At 50.9% G+C, this 18,966-nt stretch overlaps 7 protein-coding genes across 7 annotated transcripts; 2 read left to right on the top strand and 5 right to left on the bottom strand.

The window, feature by feature from the left end:
- Window positions 1-1,316: 1,316 nt before the first annotated feature.
- Window positions 1,317-2,163, bottom strand: J7T55_003732 (scp-like extracellular protein; the record flags this gene model as incomplete). The annotated part of the gene is made up of 3 exons (XM_053143071.1): window positions 1,317-1,344; window positions 1,402-1,504; window positions 1,569-2,163. 3 exons carry the CDS (start codon window positions 2,161-2,163, stop codon window positions 1,317-1,319), a joined length of 726 nt encoding a protein of 241 aa, XP_052993978.1.
- A 2,717-nt stretch (window positions 2,164-4,880) lies between these two features.
- Window positions 4,881-5,782, bottom strand: J7T55_003731 (uncharacterized protein; the record flags this gene model as incomplete). Its single annotated transcript, XM_053143070.1, has 4 exons — window positions 4,881-5,010; window positions 5,075-5,183; window positions 5,588-5,667; window positions 5,724-5,782. The coding sequence occupies 4 exons, from the start codon at window positions 5,780-5,782 to the stop codon at window positions 4,881-4,883; spliced, it is 378 nt and encodes a 125-aa protein (XP_052993977.1).
- A 2,476-nt stretch (window positions 5,783-8,258) lies between these two features.
- On the top strand, window positions 8,259-9,509 carry J7T55_003730 (glycoside hydrolase family 5 protein; the record flags this gene model as incomplete). The annotated part of the gene is made up of 3 exons (XM_053143069.1): window positions 8,259-8,361; window positions 8,419-8,618; window positions 8,700-9,509. 3 exons carry the CDS (start codon window positions 8,259-8,261, stop codon window positions 9,507-9,509), a joined length of 1,113 nt encoding a protein of 370 aa, XP_052993976.1.
- A 1,613-nt stretch (window positions 9,510-11,122) lies between these two features.
- J7T55_003729 (uncharacterized protein) lies at window positions 11,123-12,105 on the top strand (the record flags this gene model as incomplete). Its single annotated transcript, XM_053143068.1, has 3 exons — window positions 11,123-11,190; window positions 11,291-11,671; window positions 11,742-12,105. 3 exons carry the CDS (start codon window positions 11,123-11,125, stop codon window positions 12,103-12,105), a joined length of 813 nt encoding a protein of 270 aa, XP_052993975.1.
- Window positions 12,106-12,285: 180 nt separating this feature from the next.
- On the bottom strand, window positions 12,286-14,177 carry J7T55_003728 (fad dependent oxidoreductase superfamily; the record flags this gene model as incomplete). The annotated part of the gene is made up of 5 exons (XM_053143067.1): window positions 12,286-13,137; window positions 13,202-13,373; window positions 13,434-13,794; window positions 13,881-13,962; window positions 14,016-14,177. 5 exons carry the CDS (start codon window positions 14,175-14,177, stop codon window positions 12,286-12,288), a joined length of 1,629 nt encoding a protein of 542 aa, XP_052993974.1.
- A 456-nt stretch (window positions 14,178-14,633) lies between these two features.
- Window positions 14,634-14,919, bottom strand: J7T55_003727 (uncharacterized protein; the record flags this gene model as incomplete). Its single annotated transcript, XM_053143066.1, has 2 exons — window positions 14,634-14,836; window positions 14,916-14,919. 2 exons carry the CDS (start codon window positions 14,917-14,919, stop codon window positions 14,634-14,636), a joined length of 207 nt encoding a protein of 68 aa, XP_052993973.1.
- A 132-nt stretch (window positions 14,920-15,051) lies between these two features.
- J7T55_003726 (uncharacterized protein) lies at window positions 15,052-16,527 on the bottom strand (the record flags this gene model as incomplete). The annotated part of the gene is made up of 1 exon (XM_053143065.1): window positions 15,052-16,527. The coding sequence occupies one exon, from the start codon at window positions 16,525-16,527 to the stop codon at window positions 15,052-15,054; it is 1,476 nt and encodes a 491-aa protein (XP_052993972.1).
- Window positions 16,528-18,966: the final 2,439 nt, after the last annotated feature.

Here is an 18,966-nt window from a genome sequence, read left to right as displayed (position 1 = left end):
CAGGCGTTGGGTGATGCCCCGACAGTGGCCTTGTGTATCACTGAGAAGCAGAATGATACCCAAGCAATAGTCGGTGTAGCAATTGGTCCTCGGACTCTTGACGTGCGTCCGGCACCAGTGGGCATCGACGCCCACCCGAAACGCACTCATGCCATACCGGTGGGGGCTGCGCCTAGGTCTCCGGGCCCACAGGCTGTCGGTGGCGGCTAGTTGCGCCGATCGAGGTATCTTGAGGGCCTGCTGCTGCCCTCGACCATATGGAGACCCTGGCCAAGTGGCAGGGGGAATTCTCAACGACAATCCTAACGTGGGGTGAATCACGAAGGTGGGAGTAACTGGCGAAAGAGACATGATTAGTTATTTGTAGCAATAAAGCAAGCTTTGCGAATCATTGCGAGAGCGGAGAGTCCTCCGATCATGCCATGCCTGGCGCTCTAGCGAATGGTGAGGCACCTAAGAAAATGTTCTTCAGGATTTCCACTCCCGCGCTGGATATGATTGCGCGCTTTGCCCTTGCAATCCCGCTCTTGCGGACCTACATACAGTACTTTTTATTTTATTTTCGAACATTAATGACCATACAGACTCGATGCATCAGCGTGCCTAGAAAATTCCAGAGTGTTGGTTGGCGTCTGATTCTTGGGCTTGGTCGTGGGCCAACTTTGAACGAACTGTCGCGATACATCGGAATGTCGGGGCAAGCTCTAGACCAAGTCGCCACCGACATGCTGGGATCCAGTCAATCTTGAAGACATAGTATGCAGAAATATAGAAGAAATCGAGTAAGTCCGGCTTACAATTCATTGCATGAATGTATCGCATATCGTTCCGAGATTGTCATGTAATTGACCTTGTAGACCACAGTACCCAGGTAGAATTACATTCATGCATACCTGACTGCAGCATGTCATCCGCAACGGAGCCTCATCTTATCACGTGTACTTTGTTAGGGTCACAATGTTTCACAATCAACTTCCTGGCACACATTTACCGAGACGATGTTTTCAACGTGATCTCGTTCGTGATGATCGTGGTATGCAAATATGTACAGGGGAACGAAACAAAAGTATGCGGGACCGTCCCGTGAGGGATCAAACACCAAAATAGGTGAGGTTGCGCACATGGATAAGCGAGTTTGTTTTACTCTGCCATCCGTGAATGATGAAAGTCATCTTGATGAGTTTATGCCTGAGTCTTGACCCGAACAAGTTCCCAAGAACCGCGGGAGTCAACACCGTGAACGCTTTTGCCTCCCAGATGCTGCGCAATCAAGCTTGAGTAACCGCTGGCCTATCCAAACCCTTTTCTTTGCTGGCTTAACCAGAAGAGGGGGTCTCGCCGATACTAGATTTGCATGTCAGCGTTGTGCTATGGTTGTTGGGAAGAATTGAGAGCGCTTACATGTTGCCCGCAGGGTTGTAGCGAGCGACGACGTAGTATCCACCGCTTCCGTCAGATGCAACGGCCATACCGACCTTGGAGGTAGAGGCCCAGATAACTTGAGCTGTGAAGTAGTCAGTATATCATCTTCACATAAAAGGCTAATATTAGGTGCATGCAGAACGTACTGTAGTGGCCATACTCCTCAAAGTTTCCGCTACCAGTAATGGCTTCTCCGTTGTACTTGTCCTTCTCACCAACCCAGGCGTTGGCAGCGTTGACGTATGGCGAGTCGGAGTTGCTCTGCCAGTACAGGTTCTCACCGTCACTCGTGGTCGTGGAGTGGGTCAGAGTGCCGGAAGACCCGCCTGACGAGGCAAGGTGCTGGGCCCACTCGAGAGCATCGCTGGCCAGAGTGGCGTCCCAGGTGAGGGCGGTCGCGCCGACGTCGGAACGGGCACTGTTCTGGCTGTCCAGAGCCGCCTGCTCATCGGTGGTGAGGCCGGATGAGGCAGGTGTCGTGGTCGTCGCAGCAGCGGAGGACGACGACGAAGTCGTGCTGGGCACAATCACAACTGAGGACGAGCTCTCGACGCTTGTGGGGAGGATGGTGGGAACCGCAGGAGCCTCGGCGATAGGCGTAGAGGAGGGCACGACAGAGGCGGACAGGGTCGAGGTCGACAGTGTCGTGTACTTGTGCTTGTGGTGGTAGCCCTTGCCGCAGGCCAGAGCATCAGTGGCCATGAGGAGGGCCGCTAGGGCTGAGCGAGTTGAGAACTGCATTGTGATTGCGTGACTGTACTGAAGGATCGTGATGTGTTTGCGATAGTGGCTCAACGGTGAGATCTGAGAACTTTGTTCAAGCTGGCTCTGCCGCGGATGGGTATTTTTTCAAATGAGTGTCGTGACGTCGGAATGCCGATGGGCTGAAAGAGAGACAGACGCTGTGAGGCTTGCTCAGTGGTGAAGCCAAAAAGGAAACATGATGGAAGTATCGTGGGCTCGCGGTACATTTGTACCTGATTGTGGGTGTGATGCCGCCCGGGATCCAGGGACCATGGGATATCTGGGGCAAGGCGGGGCACGTCATCACATCCTGCAGTAACAATGTCAATTTGCCGGTTTCTTGCTTCTTCGCAGTGTTTTCCTGTCAAGTGAAGGCCTGGCAGCTCTGTGTGCGGAAGCAAGGGTTGGAGGATTTTTCGCGCACTCATTTAACAGGACTGGGGCGGTTGCGCGTTTCAAGCAAATGAGGCCTAGTATATTTTGCAAGTTCGCTTGGGTTCTAGCTCTTCCGAGTCACATCGATTGGCGCACGCCACGAATCTTGGGTCATCTTGGATTGGCGGGTCGGCATCCGCCCGGGAGATGGGAGGTGTGCCGCGCCGCCGGGACACAGCGTTGTCTGATCCTATAAGGGATCCTGATGAGAGGGATCCTTACCATGCCAGCTCATGGGGGCGCTGGTGCTGGCAGCGGCTGGTGACAAGTGACGGAGAAATCCTGATAAGGCGGGCGTCCACAGTGGAACCATGGGTAGAGGTTGAACTGGGTACTCATCTGAAATAATCTCTACGCGAGGGCCTCGACTAGCAGTGCAGCCGACGGAAGAGCTGTAGGTAAGACGAATCGACATGAGTTTATTTTGACCACAATCTGGGGCTCATTTCCGCACTCGTTTCACCAAGTGGTGGTGTCAAATGAGCAAACTCAGGGGTATCCCCCCCGGCCGACCCGGTCTGACAGGGTCCATAACCTGAGATCGCCTCCACATGAGCCCAACATGAGATGAACTGTTCCTGCAAGGGACCAGCCATCCTTACTCGAATTGCTTGCCTACCACCGTAATATACAAGCAAATTGATGACCTCAACACTGCGGCAACGCAGCTGCAATTTGCTAACAGCTGCTCACGACTCATGTATCACAGACGCTCGGTTCTTGACCGGGATCCAAGGCGAGGACGTGCATGGTCAGCCCTACCTACGAACCCCATAACTCCCGTTGTCCAGCCAGAACATAGACTACAATGTGTTCTAGACCCTGTGTGAGCCTCCTCGATCCTCACATCGATCAGCATGCCGCGTCGCTCCCGCCATCATAAAAGGCCGAGGCTGGAAGTGTGATATGTGATTGCTTTTAATGTGGTAATTCCAGGGAACACCTCACTGTGAGCAAGCTCTCGCATTTGCGGCTCCCCCGTTTCATTTTACCCAGGTCTTGGGCCGGGGCCGGAAGATGCGCACATGGCAAAGTGCTCTACCAGGAATATGTCTGATTCGACCAATTAGACGAATGCCATTAAGCCCTTGCTCAAGGTCAGTAACGTTGAGACCGGAGATGAAGACACACGGCGATATATTGCTCACGTGCTTTGGCCTCTCTCCGCAAGGTTGAGGCCTTGGTTGTTAAAGCCTTTCCCACTGTGATTAACCAGGCATGGATAGTTGAAGATGTGGCCTAGTCAGGAGACCTGTTTGAACATGAGATCTCTATCGGATTGCTAGCCTCCCTCCTGCTTGCCGCTACTCCCGAGATCACGACAACACACGATTTAAGACCGTGGCTAACCCAGTCCCTGGTCAGTAGAAGCTGGTCAGTAGAAGGCCTAGATCGAGCCAAATCAAATTTCTCCTGTTCATTTCGCTATGCGACCCTTGAGATGATTAATCTGACATTTTCAATCTTTGAGTCTGTTCACATGTCTGCGTAGCTCCTTAGTCGTTCTCATAGGGGCCGACAATTCTTCGAGCTGCTGGCTTTTAGGGCTCGTTACTGGGGTGGAGGATGATGTGAGCATCCGGAAGGAGGTCGGTCTGTCTCATGTAGAAATACCAGACGTGATATGAAACGACGGTGAGCCTCACTCCCTGTTCGCAGGATCAATCCAGTTCAGCATTCAAGGTATCTGCGCAACGATGATACATAGACGGACGTGCCTACGCAGGTAGAAAATTATACCTGCGAAGCACCTGTCGGACACGCTGATATTATTTGATGAGACGTGACTCTCAGCCGGCAGTCTCATTGTTTCTACGGCAAGCGTTCCGTTGGGCATTTATGGTCGCAACGCTACGACGCCATATTGGCATACAGATGCGTGCCTTTGAATATGAACAGCACTACCACGACTCGAGTCGCTTTGAGAAGGAGAATCTTGTTAGAGCATAAGTCTGATCAGGTCAAATCACAAAGCCTGCATGCGGTTGCCGCGTCAAGCGATCGTAAATGCGCAGTCCTTAACACAATCTTGAATGAGTGTCTTCGAACCAAAATTTGGTACTCCGAGGGTGCCTCATCAGTAGCCAAATCCCGTTCAGAGGTTCGCTTGTAATTGAAGATCTAACATACATGCCCGACATGCAGCCGAAGGATGGAACCCCATGAATGAATGCAGTAGAGACGAAAATCCCACGTTCTTCGCAACGACTAGGAGCATGGGCGCTTTGAGCATCACCTTCACCTGGATATCAAGCATCAAGCTGTGGCACACAATGTCTCTACTTGACCTCCATAAGCACACCCGTCTTAATGTCGTAAATCAATCCCTTTGTGCGGGCCTTGAGCTCTTCACGGACGAAGGGCGAATCCTTGATAAGCTTGACATTGTCCCGGACGCGCTGCTCCAATCTGTGATGCGGGTTAATCTTTTATGCGTAGCCATGGTCCGTCCAGTCAGAAGCTTTGCACCTACTGATTTCCAACTTCGAACACAAGCTCTTCAATTTGCTCCTCACTACCCAAGTGCCGATCTTTCAAATATCCTTTGATGCCTTCTTCAGTCATGTGCAACGCACCGCAATCTGTACCACGTTAGCAGATGGCCACAAAACGTTCATTGTTACTGAAACATGCCTGTGTGTTGGATAACAAACACATCCTCGAGTGTGCCGAGGAAGTAGTCCATAGCGAGGAGAATCTGAAGCTGAGAGCCCACGGCACCTCCACCGTTTCTCACGATGAGTGCATCTGTATCCATTATTAATTACTCATTACAGCACAATGTGGTGCGCTCGTCGCATTATCCAGGGCCGCTTTCCCTTTGAGACACGTAGAGATATTGTCCCTGTAAGCAGAGCGGCAGCGAATGGGATCTTACCCCAAGGATTCAGTCCAAGAAAGGTGGTCGGGTCAACTCGTGGGTCGAAGCAGCAGACTGATAATACTTTAGTTTTCATTATTATGTTGTGAGAACATGTAGACCTACAGATGAACGTCTTGGGCTTCGGAGAGCCAGCTGGTCTCTCCTTTAGTAGGGGCTCAGGTCGATGAACCTTGGCGGCATCTCTGGATTGAAATTAGTTGTTCCGAACGATATCGCTCATGATCTGCGTTTAGTTTACTCATTGCGGTTAAGAAGCTCTGCAGCCGACGCGGCCATTCCTGGGTCTCCGAAAGCCATGATGTATTATAGAGGAGCGTTCAAACAAAGTCCAGGTGAATTATAAGCAAAGTAGCAGAGCTGAGGGACGATATAGTGCGGTAATAGTTTGAACCGAGGACTAGATAGCTGGCTATTATGCAGTATAATTTATAAGAGTTTCAGGCTCCTCTATGTGTCTCTGTAATCGGCCTCGACGACTAATCTTGCCGGATCTTGGTGCTTGTATTGAACCAGCTCCAGATCCATTGAAATCTATGCAAATACGTATTTCTGCGATGAGCTCTGGACGCTCCAACGGAAATGCAACTTTCACAGTCTGGCCTGAGATTACTCATATTCTCATGCAGGTTGTTACTTAGACTAGCACTCATGCCGTATCGGCGACTTCTACGGTCAAGCCCTTGCTGAGCGACGCAAGTATAGCAATATTAGAAGCAGATCACCTGAGCTTCGTGATGATTACAATTTTGGCAACCAAGGTTTTGAACTCAAGAACCAAACAAGAATATGTCATTGTGTTGCTTTCGACGGATCCACTGGCACTCAGAAGGAACTCCCATTGGCAAGAATCTTCTGCCGACCACATGAGCGCTTACATGTCTGCCCAAATACAGGTAATCACAACTACTATTTGACTATCAGATGACGCTATCAGTAGAGACATTGCATGTCTACGAGTAAGAGCCATGTAAAACATCACATGTGGCGCTTTTGGAGATTGTCTCACGAAATCGGATCACATTCTATGGCTGCGACATTAGATCCAATCCCCGTGAGAGCTAGATGAGTACTGAACTATCATTGGCCAGACTAACCCCCGGAGGATTCCGGATGCATCTTTGGGCGGATTCTCACAGTTTTAATATTACTGATCCGTCCGCTGTGTGTCTTGCTTCGCACGGACGGAGGCTATGGCCGAGTTCTGATGACACTGCCAGGCGACAACTCAAATGAGCAATTGTGAGACGAGTGACATTCGTAAAACATGAAATGCGGTAGTCATTGTGCATGACGTGTTGAGAGGAGGAGTAGCTGGAGAACAGTTGTTCAGTCGTCACTTGACAGATAGACCAATTCATGGTCTCACTGTCGAAGATGAGATATTTGTATTACCGTGTCAGATTCCTCAATAAATCGAACGATCAAGGGCTGCGCAGCCAATTGATCAGCGATTGAAGAATTCAAAATTATCTCACATGACTGTTGACCTCGAAAGTCCGGAGAGATGGGTGATATGGCATGTCCAACGCCTGGTCATGGTGAACTCGTGGCGTGAGTAGCGGAAATGAACCATTTGGACTTACCCCTTAGCAGCCACACTCGAGATCAGACGTCACAAAAGTTCTTCGCTGCGATAGAGTTTAACGAACAGCTTTCAAAGGTACCCAGAAAGTTATCCCATCGAAATGGTGCAGTGTACAGAGTGATCCCGACTTGCTAAGAATTCCGCTCACTCGCAGGGACACGCTCACCGGACTATCTAGGTACACACGAAGGCCCCAAATCAGTGGCTCTCGAATTCCATGCCTTAGGACACGTGATTACGGACTTTTGGCAGCAGTATTGGCTCAGGTAATGCGGAGAGTAGAATTCGGATACACGTTCCGCCTGAGAAGTAGATGCCAGTGGCCAACTTTGTGGTTCAGAGGGCAAGAACAGTCTCCGGAATCGGTTCCCCGGTTCCCGCGTTTAGACAGATGCAAAGCTAGAACAGCATCAAAATTATTCTACAATTTTTCTTTTCACTGTTGGTCTTTGACTTGTCTGGTGGAAACGATATGCTGTTTTGTCAGTAAAGCACTGATTATATAAGGCAGGACTTCCGCCAAGAAGTCAAATGATTGGATGGCTAAAGGTTAAGATGAGGGTGCGTGATACCCGAAAGTGTCAACGGAGACTCTGCATCCGCCTTCTACGGAGAAAACCGCCCATCATCCCAGATGACTCGCCGGATGCTGCCACTGCCTGACAGGAAAAGCAGCATCACGGGGCCGGGCTACAATAGCTACCCCGGTTTAAATCATCATGTCAACCATGGCGTTGTGCCACCAGCTCTGGACTCAGACAAAGTCTCACCGGTTCTCCGTCCTTGGGTGCCCGCTATAGTAACGCTGCAGGGACCAAAGGTTCAAGCCCAAGCTCATCGTGGTATGCGGCTCACGAGAGCCCGCCACTAACGGCAGGCAGGGGACACTTCTAAGTGGCACTGATGTCGGCTGGGGATTCCGAGGACGAACAAGCTAATGAGGACAAATCTTCTGTCCTTAGATGCTCGTCTTAATGTGGCCTGTCGGCGTCCCTGCTCCCGCCCCATTACGTCTTGAGCAAGATTAGCATCGCATTGAAGATTGCATCGGCTTTGCTTGGCTTCACACCAAACAGGTGGCATGGATGTTTCCACTTGTATAAATGGCAATGGTGTCCCGCATCGCACTTCTAACAGAGTCCCTGTGTGACTTGTAGACACCAAGGATTGCAAATTCCAGCCCTCATCATGAAGTCCTTGATCGCCTCAACCGTCTTCATTGCCGGCGCTCTTGCGCAAGGTGCTGCCTACGCACAATGTGGCGGTCAGGGCTGGACTGGAGCGACAACATGTGTGACCGGATACACATGTACTTACTCAAACCAATATTACTCTCAGTGCCTTCCAGGCACAGCGGCAACTACGCTGTCTACCTCAACGACCCAACCATCCTCAACCTCTCAGCCGAGTTCGACGACCTCGAATGCTCCATCCGCGACGGGCTTCAAATTCCTCGGCGTGGACGAGTCCGGTGCCGAGTTTGGTTCGAACAGCTATCCTGGACTCTGGGGCAAGGACTTTATCTTCCCTGATAACACGGCTCTCCAAGTATGTTGCCGGCTCTTCGTCTCCTATCAACGATACCCTTCCGTGAAATTAAGCTGCAAATGAGAACTAACCTTGTATCAGACGCTCATCAGCTCGGGCTACAATATCTTTCGGATTCCCTTCGCCATGGAGCGTATGGTCACCGGCACTTCGGTTTCGTCCTCATTGGCAACTGCATACCTCAACAATTTGACCGCGACCGTTAACTTCATTACCAATGCCGGTGCCTACGCCATTGTTGACCCACACAATTTTGGGCGCTTCTACGGCAACATCATCACTGATACGACCGGCTTTCAAACTTTCTGGAAGAACCTTGCCAGCGTCTACAAGAGCAACTCTAAGGTTATCTTCGATACCAACAATGAGTACCATGATATGGACCAGACCCTCGTCCTGAACCTGAACCAAGCTGCCATCAACGGCATTCGAGCTGCGGGCGCCACGTCTCAGTACATCTTTGTCGAAGGCAACTCTTACTCAGGAGCTTGGACCTGGACGACCGTCAACGACAACCTGAAAGCCCTGACCGACCCACAGAACAAGATCGTCTACGAAATGCATCAGTACCTTGACTCAGACGGATCTGGCACATCCGCCACATGTGTATCTGGTACCATTGGACAGGAGCGCGTTACCAGCGCGACCCAATGGCTCAAGACGAACGGCAAGATTGGTATTATCGGGGAGTTTGCGGGCGGTGCGAACGACCAGTGCAAGACCGCTGTCACAGGTATGCTCAACTACCTGAAGTCCAATAGCGACGTCTGGCTGGGCGCTCTCTGGTGGGGAGGCGGCCCATGGTGGGGAGACTACATCTATGGATATGAGCCTCCTTCTGGAACTGGGTACAAGTACTACGATTCGTTGCTGAAGACGTACCACCCCTGAACAAGGTTTGTGATGGGGGCTATGGGGCAGAAGAGCACGAGAGAATACTGCCTTGGGAACTTGTAGATATGTGGGACCTTCTTTCATGTACATATTCAAAATGAGCTCAAGAGAGCTTCATTATCATTCCATGCAACATATGTTGACTTTTACATCTCCTCTTGCCGACTTAGTGTGTCTGCTTTTTCGACATTTATTGAGGGAGCCATATACGATTCTCCGGCTTGATAAAGCGAGCTCCGGGCCTAATCGAGGCAGCTAAAGTAGAATTCAAATTTTCCATGTAGTGTTTTCATGGGGGCCCCGGGGGGGGGGGGCTCATGCAAAGAGAGGCAAGCTCACGTAGAGCTGGCTGGCAGCGGAGAGTTCTAGGTCATTGCGAATGGGCATGGCGCGGCCCTTCAGCCTTAAATTTGAAATTCCCTTCCCTTCGACACTGACAATGGAAATATAACAGCATGGGAACACGACACATGTAGCCTCTATTCTTCCCCGATTTTCGATGCACTTGTTAAGTAGAAGTGGTCAAATGTCTCGGATGATTGAATCTCTATTTTCATCGGTCGAATTCTCAACCCGACCCTGGCTGCATTATAGCATGATTCTTCTAAAGGGCTCGAACCTCCGATGAAAATGATCTGCACCATAAAGACGAGATACAAGATAAAATGTTAGGCAATCTGGCTTAATGACGGCTGTAATAGGGTGTGACGGGCATGTATAACAAGTGTTTCGTTCGCAAGTAAGTGCATATGTAGTCTCAGTGCTATGTGCTTCCCTTCATATCGAACGAAGCCACATTAAAACATCTCAGTGTGCCCCTCGGCGGTGATATGCGGCTGAAAACAGCAGTCAGTGAGCCTACAGATAATTGAGGCGCTGCATTTAATTTTACTTCCCTACACAACTATCAAGCTCGGGGCTGGGCCTAGCTGAAGGTTGTTGGATTAGGGCTCCAAAGGCGGCCGCCCCCGTCTGGACAAGGATTCGTCGCGTGGCGTCATTGTGCGTTGCTTTTCGAGATAGCGGTGTGTATATAAGAGTAAGTTCAGAGAACTATTCTTCTTGTTCTTGATCTTCAGTGTTCGCGGAAAAAGGCCTGATCTTCACGCCTAGGCGGGATGCGTGCTCCGCGTATTACATGATGCACTGTGTCGCCGAATTGGGGGCATGCATCAGATGCTTGATTCTTAATTGACAGCGAAGGCAGCCAGATTATATCGTACTTCAAGGAGATATGTCAAACGCCACTTCAGGCAGGGGCAGAGATCCAGGCCCAATGAATCGCGCCCAGCTAACACCGGTTTTCTAATTTCGGGGCTAAGAAGTAAGCGCTTGCGGCTCGTCTAATCCTGTTCCAGAAGCTCCATCCACGCGCTGGCAAGGATCCTGAGGGTCATGATGTGCAGATCTCGGATCCTTCGCAACAACTCTGAGAAAAGGAAACCGTCGAGAATCCGGGAACCTGTCAATTTTCATTCCGACTCAGGTCGACAACAAATTCTTCCCACTGATGTCACATTCGTCTCCTCTTTTCCAACAGTGCACTCGAACACGTACAGCAGCTCAATAGAGAGGGCGTTGTCGACTGGACGGTCTTGCGTATCTGCGCGATGGCTCATTACCGCGCCCATGAAGAGCAGCCCGGATTAGAGGTTGCCCCTGGAGTTGAAGCTCCCCAGTATGTTCATACCGGATATTCCCCACCACTTTTAAGTCTCCGCCCAAAGGCCAAGTACGCATGAAATCTTGATAGCCAGGTTATCTGACAAGCTGCGCAGGGTGGTTTATGAGCAGGGCCTGGAATACAATCACGCACAGCCGACTACGATATACAATCAAAACACACAGCATAGCCCTCCTTTCTTAAATTACAATGCCCAGCAACCCGGAGCGCCTCCCCCGTTCGATCCCTACCGGCAATCAGCATACACAGGTTCATCCTTCTCCGGCTGGACTCCGGGGAGTGATGGCAAAACACCGTTCGAGAGACCGCCACCGGTGGGGGCGGAGAAGTCCTCAAGCAAAGACCTCATCTTTCGGATGCCGAAGAAGAGGTTCTGGCTGATAGTAGGCGGTCTCATTGCCGTGCTCGTCGTGGGGATAGCTCTCGCTCTCGGGCTCGGCCTGGGATTAAATCAAAGTAGTGGTGGGTCGAGCAGGTAAGCTTCCAGAGACCGTTGATGTTTCAGGCCGATAGAACATCCAACAATGCTAAACTGGTAATAGCAGCGCTTCTGCCTCATCAACACCAAGCGCTTCATCGACATCTACCCCAGAGTCTTCTATATCATGCCCTTCAGCAAATCAGACAACCTACACTTCGACGACAAAAGACACCGAATTCATTATCTACTGTGCGATCGATTACAATGGTAACGCGGACGCAAATACTAAGGACTTGGTTCACATGGAGGCGGACCGAGCCGAAGATTGCATTGATATGTGTGCTTCAAACGATAGTTGCGTGGGTGCCGGCTGGGGTTTTTATCAGCCAGACTCAAGCGTCGCCGGGTCTGATGTCTGCTGGCTCAAGTCAAAGTTGGGATCATCTCACACAGCGATCCAGGATTGGGTTTTTGTCATCAAGCAATAGAAACCTTGCTTTTGTATACTATGAGAAATGATCCTAATGCTTTACGCCCCCGCTGTTGTTTGCTTGCTTTTCTGTGGCTTTTTGTTCACCTGCTTTTCCCGAACAGTTACAGACAAGAAGCGTGGTGATGCAGCATTTGACGCCCAGTAACTCCTCAGATTGCTTGTCAACAAGGCGCTCTCATGCCTGGCTTACCACTCCAACATTTCCATTTCCATTGAGAGCGTGGTTCAAGTAGGTCTTCTCGTCTACTATGCCATGCTGAGCAGGAGGAGGCCCCTGAGTCTGCACAGGAAGGTCCAGCTTCGTGATTGCTCCCTTCTTCCAGAACAAGCACCGAGGTTCGTTGCAGAATGGTTTTACCGCACTTGCTTCATGAGCACTTACACTTGCCTCGTAGTTCTTCTTAGCATCTGCTTCCGTGAACGCCTTGACGCGCTCATCTGTGACGACGAACGGCTCGGGAAGAGGCGGATATGATGCCACCAGGTCAGGAGCGGTCCACTTGACTCCGAGCTCCTCCAGGATTAGCGGCGTGATATGAGCCGTTGAAAGAAGGATTCTTGGCATGCCGTGGCCATTGAATCCGGCCGCCACAAACTGGCCAGTGTGTCCAGGAGCTGGCCCAACAAATGGAAACGAGTCAATACTAGTTGACTCTACCCCCGTCCAGTTGCCGCCTTCAGTTGTGTTCAGTGCCAGCTCCGCCTCGTCTTCTTTACCTGGCCAGTCTACGATGTCGCTCTTCGGCCATGTCTTGTAGAATTCGGCGACACCAGGCTGGAGTTTGTCCTCTGAATCTGTTCGGATCCAATCGTGGGGGTAGTGCGCGACGACAGCTTTGGCACCGCCGATTATGAGTGTGTTGTACGGAGGAGGAAGCTGGACGTGGTAGTTGTTGACATGGCTGTCCCAATGTTGAGCGCCAGTGCGTTTGATGAAGCCTTCAGGGGCTTTGATCGCACCGATGGTACAGACGGAAGGGAAAATTAGGTTAGAGTATTCTGGGAGCAGATGAGAGGCCCATCGGTTCTAGGGACAGTGAGCGTCAGCCTTTGAGTTTCCGGCTTTTTTGAGGTAACAAGTATACACGTACCGTAGCGTGGACAACAGTCTTGGTGCGGACATCGCCCCGAGATGTCGACACAGTGATGTATCCATCTTCATCCCTTTCGGACACCTTCAGAACTGGAGTGTTGGCTTGGAGGTTGAGTTTGCCGGTATCCAGTACAATGCGAAGAACTGCGTGAACAAACTTGTACGGCCAGCTATATCCACGAGGTCAGCCGGAACAAATCAAGTCATAGCATGCGGATTGGATCACTAACACTTGACCAGTAGGATGCAGAATAGCTCCAATGCATCCCTTCATTTGGGTTATGGCTTCCGCCTCCGCAGGGTCCTCAACTACGCGGCATTCTCGGATCACTTCGCCGTCCCTGCCGTGGTCTTTCACAAAAGCTTCATGTGCTCCCTTCAGACGCTCCCAAGCTTCCGGCGTCATCGCTGCGTCAAATGTCTCACCGAGTTTGAAACAGACCTCCTCTGCGACTCCCTCCTCGGTCAAGAGAGCCTTGAAAGCGTTGAGGTGAGCCATCTCATGCTTGATCAATTTCAAAGCTCCATCAGGGCCAAATCGACTAGACCAGTTTGGATAACGGGAGTAGGCATGAGGTCGGAGCTGGCCGCCTGGGAGGGAATGATAGTGTTAGCTCTGCGTCCATTGCTTTTCTTTCAAACAACATTCCCCCGGGGAGTCTCAGCTCGGCACTTACCGTTCCGCCCTGTCGCGCCTCCACATACGTCTCTTGCCTCGAGCATGAGCATTCGTGGAGTTGTGCCATTTTTGGCGGTGTGCTGTTCCCGTTGTCAGAATCTCATTGACGGATATTGCTGTTTCATCTGCTCACTTTGTGCAACCAGTATGCAGTTGTGGTGCCAGTGTAACCACTCCCAACAATCACAACGTCTGTTTCCTTGGGAAGGTCGGGGGTAGACTGAAAATTCCTCAAGGGAGACTCAGCGGCCTCGATCCAGTAGGACTTAGATGGGTTGGTAATAGGGAGGACCATGGTGTTGACTAAAAAGTGGTGCAGTTGTTTGCATGGACCATTGGTCGTCCAGAACGAGCTTGCGAGATGGTCGATTTATAGAGCTGCACTGCGAGCATATGTGATGTGTGTCAACAGTAGTGGAAGTTAGCAGTCGGTTTCGCCGATGCGTTTGCTCTGTTTGGCTCGCGTTGACTTGTCTGCGTGTGCAGTGGCGAGATTGAAGGCCAGATGAATTGAGGCGGTAAGATGATTCTGCCTCTGCCCAGAGATTCTTCCGCCTTGCGGACGTATCATCTTTTCAATGGAGGGCCAAATGTAAGGTGGGACGAGAGTGGACTCATTCACACACGCCTCGATCCGGATCCCCAGGCACAGACTATCGACACGCTGGCGAGATCGGATTCGGAAGCGCAGAGGCCTTGCCCCGATGAGCATTCCCCGGCAGTATCAGCCTCGGTGTGGAGCCCTGTGGGTCTACCCCTGACCGGAAACGATCTGATAGTACCGGTCACCCGGGCCGCCTCCACAATCAAAATCACCCCGGATCTGATAAGCAACCGTTCCGTTGTAATAGTCGTGGCATTCCAACGGTGCTTGCCGGGATACCAGCTGATAGGCACGCTCGCAGACCTTCAGACAAGTGGTGTCCGCCGTCAACATGAGCTGTGCCGCCTCGGCTGTACCGGGTCTGTCAGAGAGATTGTCAGTCACTGACGGCGGCTAAGTGCTGCCCCCGGGTTCCCTGTCCCCACTGACTCATTCACGATGATTGTTACGAATTCAGAGTCATGCCGGGAACGTATACTGTAATGGAAATGAATTAGGCCTGAGGCTCAGCGGAATAACTCAATCAATAATTTACCAGCCAAAGATGACCATCTCCTCCCCCGACTTAGGTCTCGACCGCCTTGTTGTCTGTTTCGCCCCGGGGAATTTCCACGGCATCAATATCGATCTCAGCCGGTGCCTCCGGCACCATTTTAATGAGGAAGATCATGCACGGGATTGTCAGCGCCAGCACCGCGCAGTTGACGTAGAAAGGCGTACGCGGGTCGCTGCCGTAATGTGAGTTGATGGCATACGAGGTGGCCTGACCTGCGGTTTCAAAAGCACGGAAAAGACCGCCCGTTCTGGCACTCGACTTGACGTCTGTCGAGAATGTGCCCAAGATCCAGTAGAGGGACAGCTGTGTCCAATACCCGGTCGTGAAGATGATCAAGTAAGGCAGGTAGGCCTCAGCCCACCGTCTGCCGTCTATGCCGTAGTCGAGCCCAGTCTTTGATGTCCCGAACTTTGAGTACTCTATCCCGATCCATATAAAGCAGCCAATTTGTGGCACCAGCCACATCACCCACGCGGTCCAGGCGCGTCTGGATTGGGACCAACGCTTCATATCCAACATCTTTCCGTACGAGAGAACCATAATGATCGTAGAAATCGGTACGATAAGTGTGGAAAGGGCGCGGGACCGGACCGAAAAATGTAGAGACAAGTACGTCCCCATCGTGCCGCCGTAGAAGAAGCTGTAGAATGCGGGCAGGAAGACAAGCCAAGTCTTCTTTCGCTGCGCGTGCTGCCATAGGGCGTGCAGCTCACCCTTCCACGTGACAGTCCCAGTAGTCGGCACTGCGGTTCCATCCTTCCGTCGGACCAGCTTGGTCGGCGACAACAAAAATGCCCAGATGACACCGGTGCACTCAAGGCCGACGAAGATCAGATATGTCGACCACGCGATCCCACCAGCGGAGTCTTTGGCGTAGTTCGTGGCGAAGTTAATGGCACCACCGATGATACTGCCTGAGCTCCTCATTGCAGACCAGATCCCAAGGTAGAGGCCGCGGTCGTCTTGAGGTGGGTATGACAGCATAGCGGTAGTCTCTCCCACGTACAAGAAGCCGCCTGTGAACCCGCCCAGAATTGTCTCGAACAGCAGGTACCACTGTGTCCCATATCTTGCAGCTGTGTAATATCCGGATCCCGCCAAGGGGAACGTCAAGGCTGCGATCATGCAGCTCCATTTGATGCCAATCTTGTTGATAAGTGGCCCACCAAAGAGAGTAACAAGGCATCCGGCTGCATAGTTGAGTGCTTGGGCCAAGTTTCCAAGGTAAGGAGACGATAGGCCACCACCGCCGAGGTTCGAGATGGCATCTCCCATAGCCGGGCCAACAAAAGACAAAGCTCCAAAGAGGATCATCTGAAATAATACACTCCGAAAAAATTTTGTACTAGGGCTGCTAGTGAGGTAGGCCGTGTCGACATCGATGACCTGAGTCTCCTCGTTCGAGCTGACGCGGACGACGTCGGTCGCATTTTCGGGCATGGCTGCGACTTTCGCTGGGTCACTTTTGTAATCTGATGCAGCCATGGTGAGAGAAGGACAAAGAATATGAGGGAGAAGGAGGATGGTCGGGCGAGCAGACAAAAGGAGGCAAGGCAGAGGGGCAGACTGCCCTCTAATGTAATGAAAGTTGAGAGATGGGCCTCGTCAAACTGATATATTCTGTCAATAACTTGGAAACGGTGCCTGTCAAAAACCGAAATGTTACCTCGAACGTGGAGTCTAGAGGTTGACAGCCAATGCTGGGGTGGACTTTATTACAATTGCAGGAGGCGTGATTCGTCTTACAGTAGAGGGCCCATCCATCCGAGACGATTCAGACGAGTTGGGCAAGCGAGATCCACACACATGCACGCTGACTTGAATATTGAATGGGGCGTGGGGGCCAGCCTGCAACATTGCGCACGCGACAGAAAGCAGTCACGAGCCCGATATCCTTGATTGCCGATTGCTATGTGATCTTGGGGCCGGCAACCGTCGATGTCCCCAACGCCGCGCCGCCGCGACAAGATAGCCGGGGTACCCGGTGATCACCGTTCCGGTCGAGATAAGATAGGCGCTTGAGCCTCACACATTGCCTCGGGAGTCGGTATACAGTAATTATCATGCTGACTGCCTTGTCCATTGATAATAGAACTCCAACGAGTCATTTGAAGGCTCTGCTATTTGCATTCGAAAGCTAGGGTGCAGACCTCGATTGACTTCGTGGTCGCGTCCTGTCCGAAGATGGGCTTGCGCACGTGTGCAACCAGTCATATCGTTGCGCGAATCAGATCGGTTCATACTCGACTGCGTATCATTATGCGTGATGTGTTTTTTGAGCTCTTCTGTCCTTTGACAGCGAGATCAACGACCGGACCGTATCTGTTGGTGACGCGCGGCTCCTGCGAAAATAATGAAAGAGTGTCGCGACGAAGCCAAAGCTAACAGCCCCAGACCGTTTCAGTTGACAAGACATACATTCGTACAATTACTGTAGGATGTCAGTACCTGAGAGCAGGATTGCACCGGGCTCTAACAACACTGGTACTCGTACTTCACCGACATTAGACCGGATTACACCTTCATTACATGGGCCATAGATCCTAGACTTTTCATATATTTGCGTAGCGCACTGCTTGATCATTTGAACGCGAACGACATCGTCTCGCGCGTGAGAACCCTCTTGGATAATCATGACAGTTCTGTAAAACAATTATTAATGTATGAGAAAACTATATACTGCCACCCACACGACCCCTTGGTTGTATCATTGAAAAAGCTTCGCCTTTCGGATTAAATGTCATGCCGCTTTCGTTATCCGTCTGATTGTGAATGTGATTATCAGGCAGATATGAAGCCGACGGGGCTATTCCACAAGGGTTAGAAAAGTTTCGTCTAGGGGGTTAGAGCTGAGAAGACAAATTAAGTCATAAATCCTGTCCATACGTACACGCTCGGGAAGCAGAGACGAAATGACGTGTTCGCAAGGTTTTCTTTTCTTTATATTCTTATTTATTCAATTGGAATATGCTCTTCAATGTGTTTCAAGCAGAGACAAGAGTCATTTCTAAACAAAACCGGAGGTGCCTCCGGGCCAAGAACGCGTCAATCGTGCCAGTGGTCAGGTCCCGCAGATCTAAGTGATGGATCTTTCTATGTCTCATGCCAGTGTCGCCTCGTCTACTATGCGATTATCTATTTACTAGCCTTTCTAGGCACAATGTCGCTCCAGTCATCGGGACTGCTCCCTCTCTCCCAGCAAGATCTGCAAGTTGTTGACCCGGCACACCGAAATATTATATGGGACCCCCACGCTTGCCATTCCATGTGCCAGGTGACCACCATGTCAGCGCCAAAATATGTACAGGTGCTTGAATTCACGCTGCCTTTCGTTCATAACGGTTCAGTCTTCAACCATCGCCTATGCTTGACACGAAGAACCGTGGAATAGCTGAGCTAGGCACATAATACTGACGTAGATGCATCACGATAGGTTCCATAGCTTAATGTATATTTCACACATGGTTGATTGTGTAGACCAGTTGCAGTACGAGATACGACGAGACGATAGCTACTTGATTTTGATCCTAGTTGCCACACACCGAAACGTTCGTTCTAGTTCCAATGATACATGTTGGTTGATTCACTAGGGGCTCTTATTTTCGGTCGGACCCGGAAGTCCTCTACCGAGCCATAACATACACGTAGCCATACAGTTCAGAATGTAAACATTGCAGTATTGTTGGTTGAGGATTATTAACTTTTGGCATTGAAGAAGTTTATCTGCATTCCAGTCATAAAAACGTTGCATCAAGGAAACAAGCGATTTGTTTATATCAGAACACCCAATGCTAAGCGATTATAGTCAGGTGCAGCTCAACTCGGCATCACTGTTCCGAGTCTAGGTGTCTGCTGTTCGGGTGTGTTAGATGCTTTTATTTCGTCTTCATCTGTTGCGTGATAAGCGAGCTCCCTAAACGCTCA

This window comes from Diaporthe amygdali (assembly GCF_026229845.1).
Source record: "Diaporthe amygdali strain CAA958 chromosome Unknown NODE_13_length_1014660_cov_65_381101, whole genome shotgun sequence".
In the NCBI taxonomy this organism is placed as follows: Eukaryota; Fungi; Ascomycota; class Sordariomycetes; order Diaporthales; family Diaporthaceae; genus Diaporthe; species Diaporthe amygdali.
This window is presented reverse-complemented; position numbering and strand designations above follow the sequence as displayed.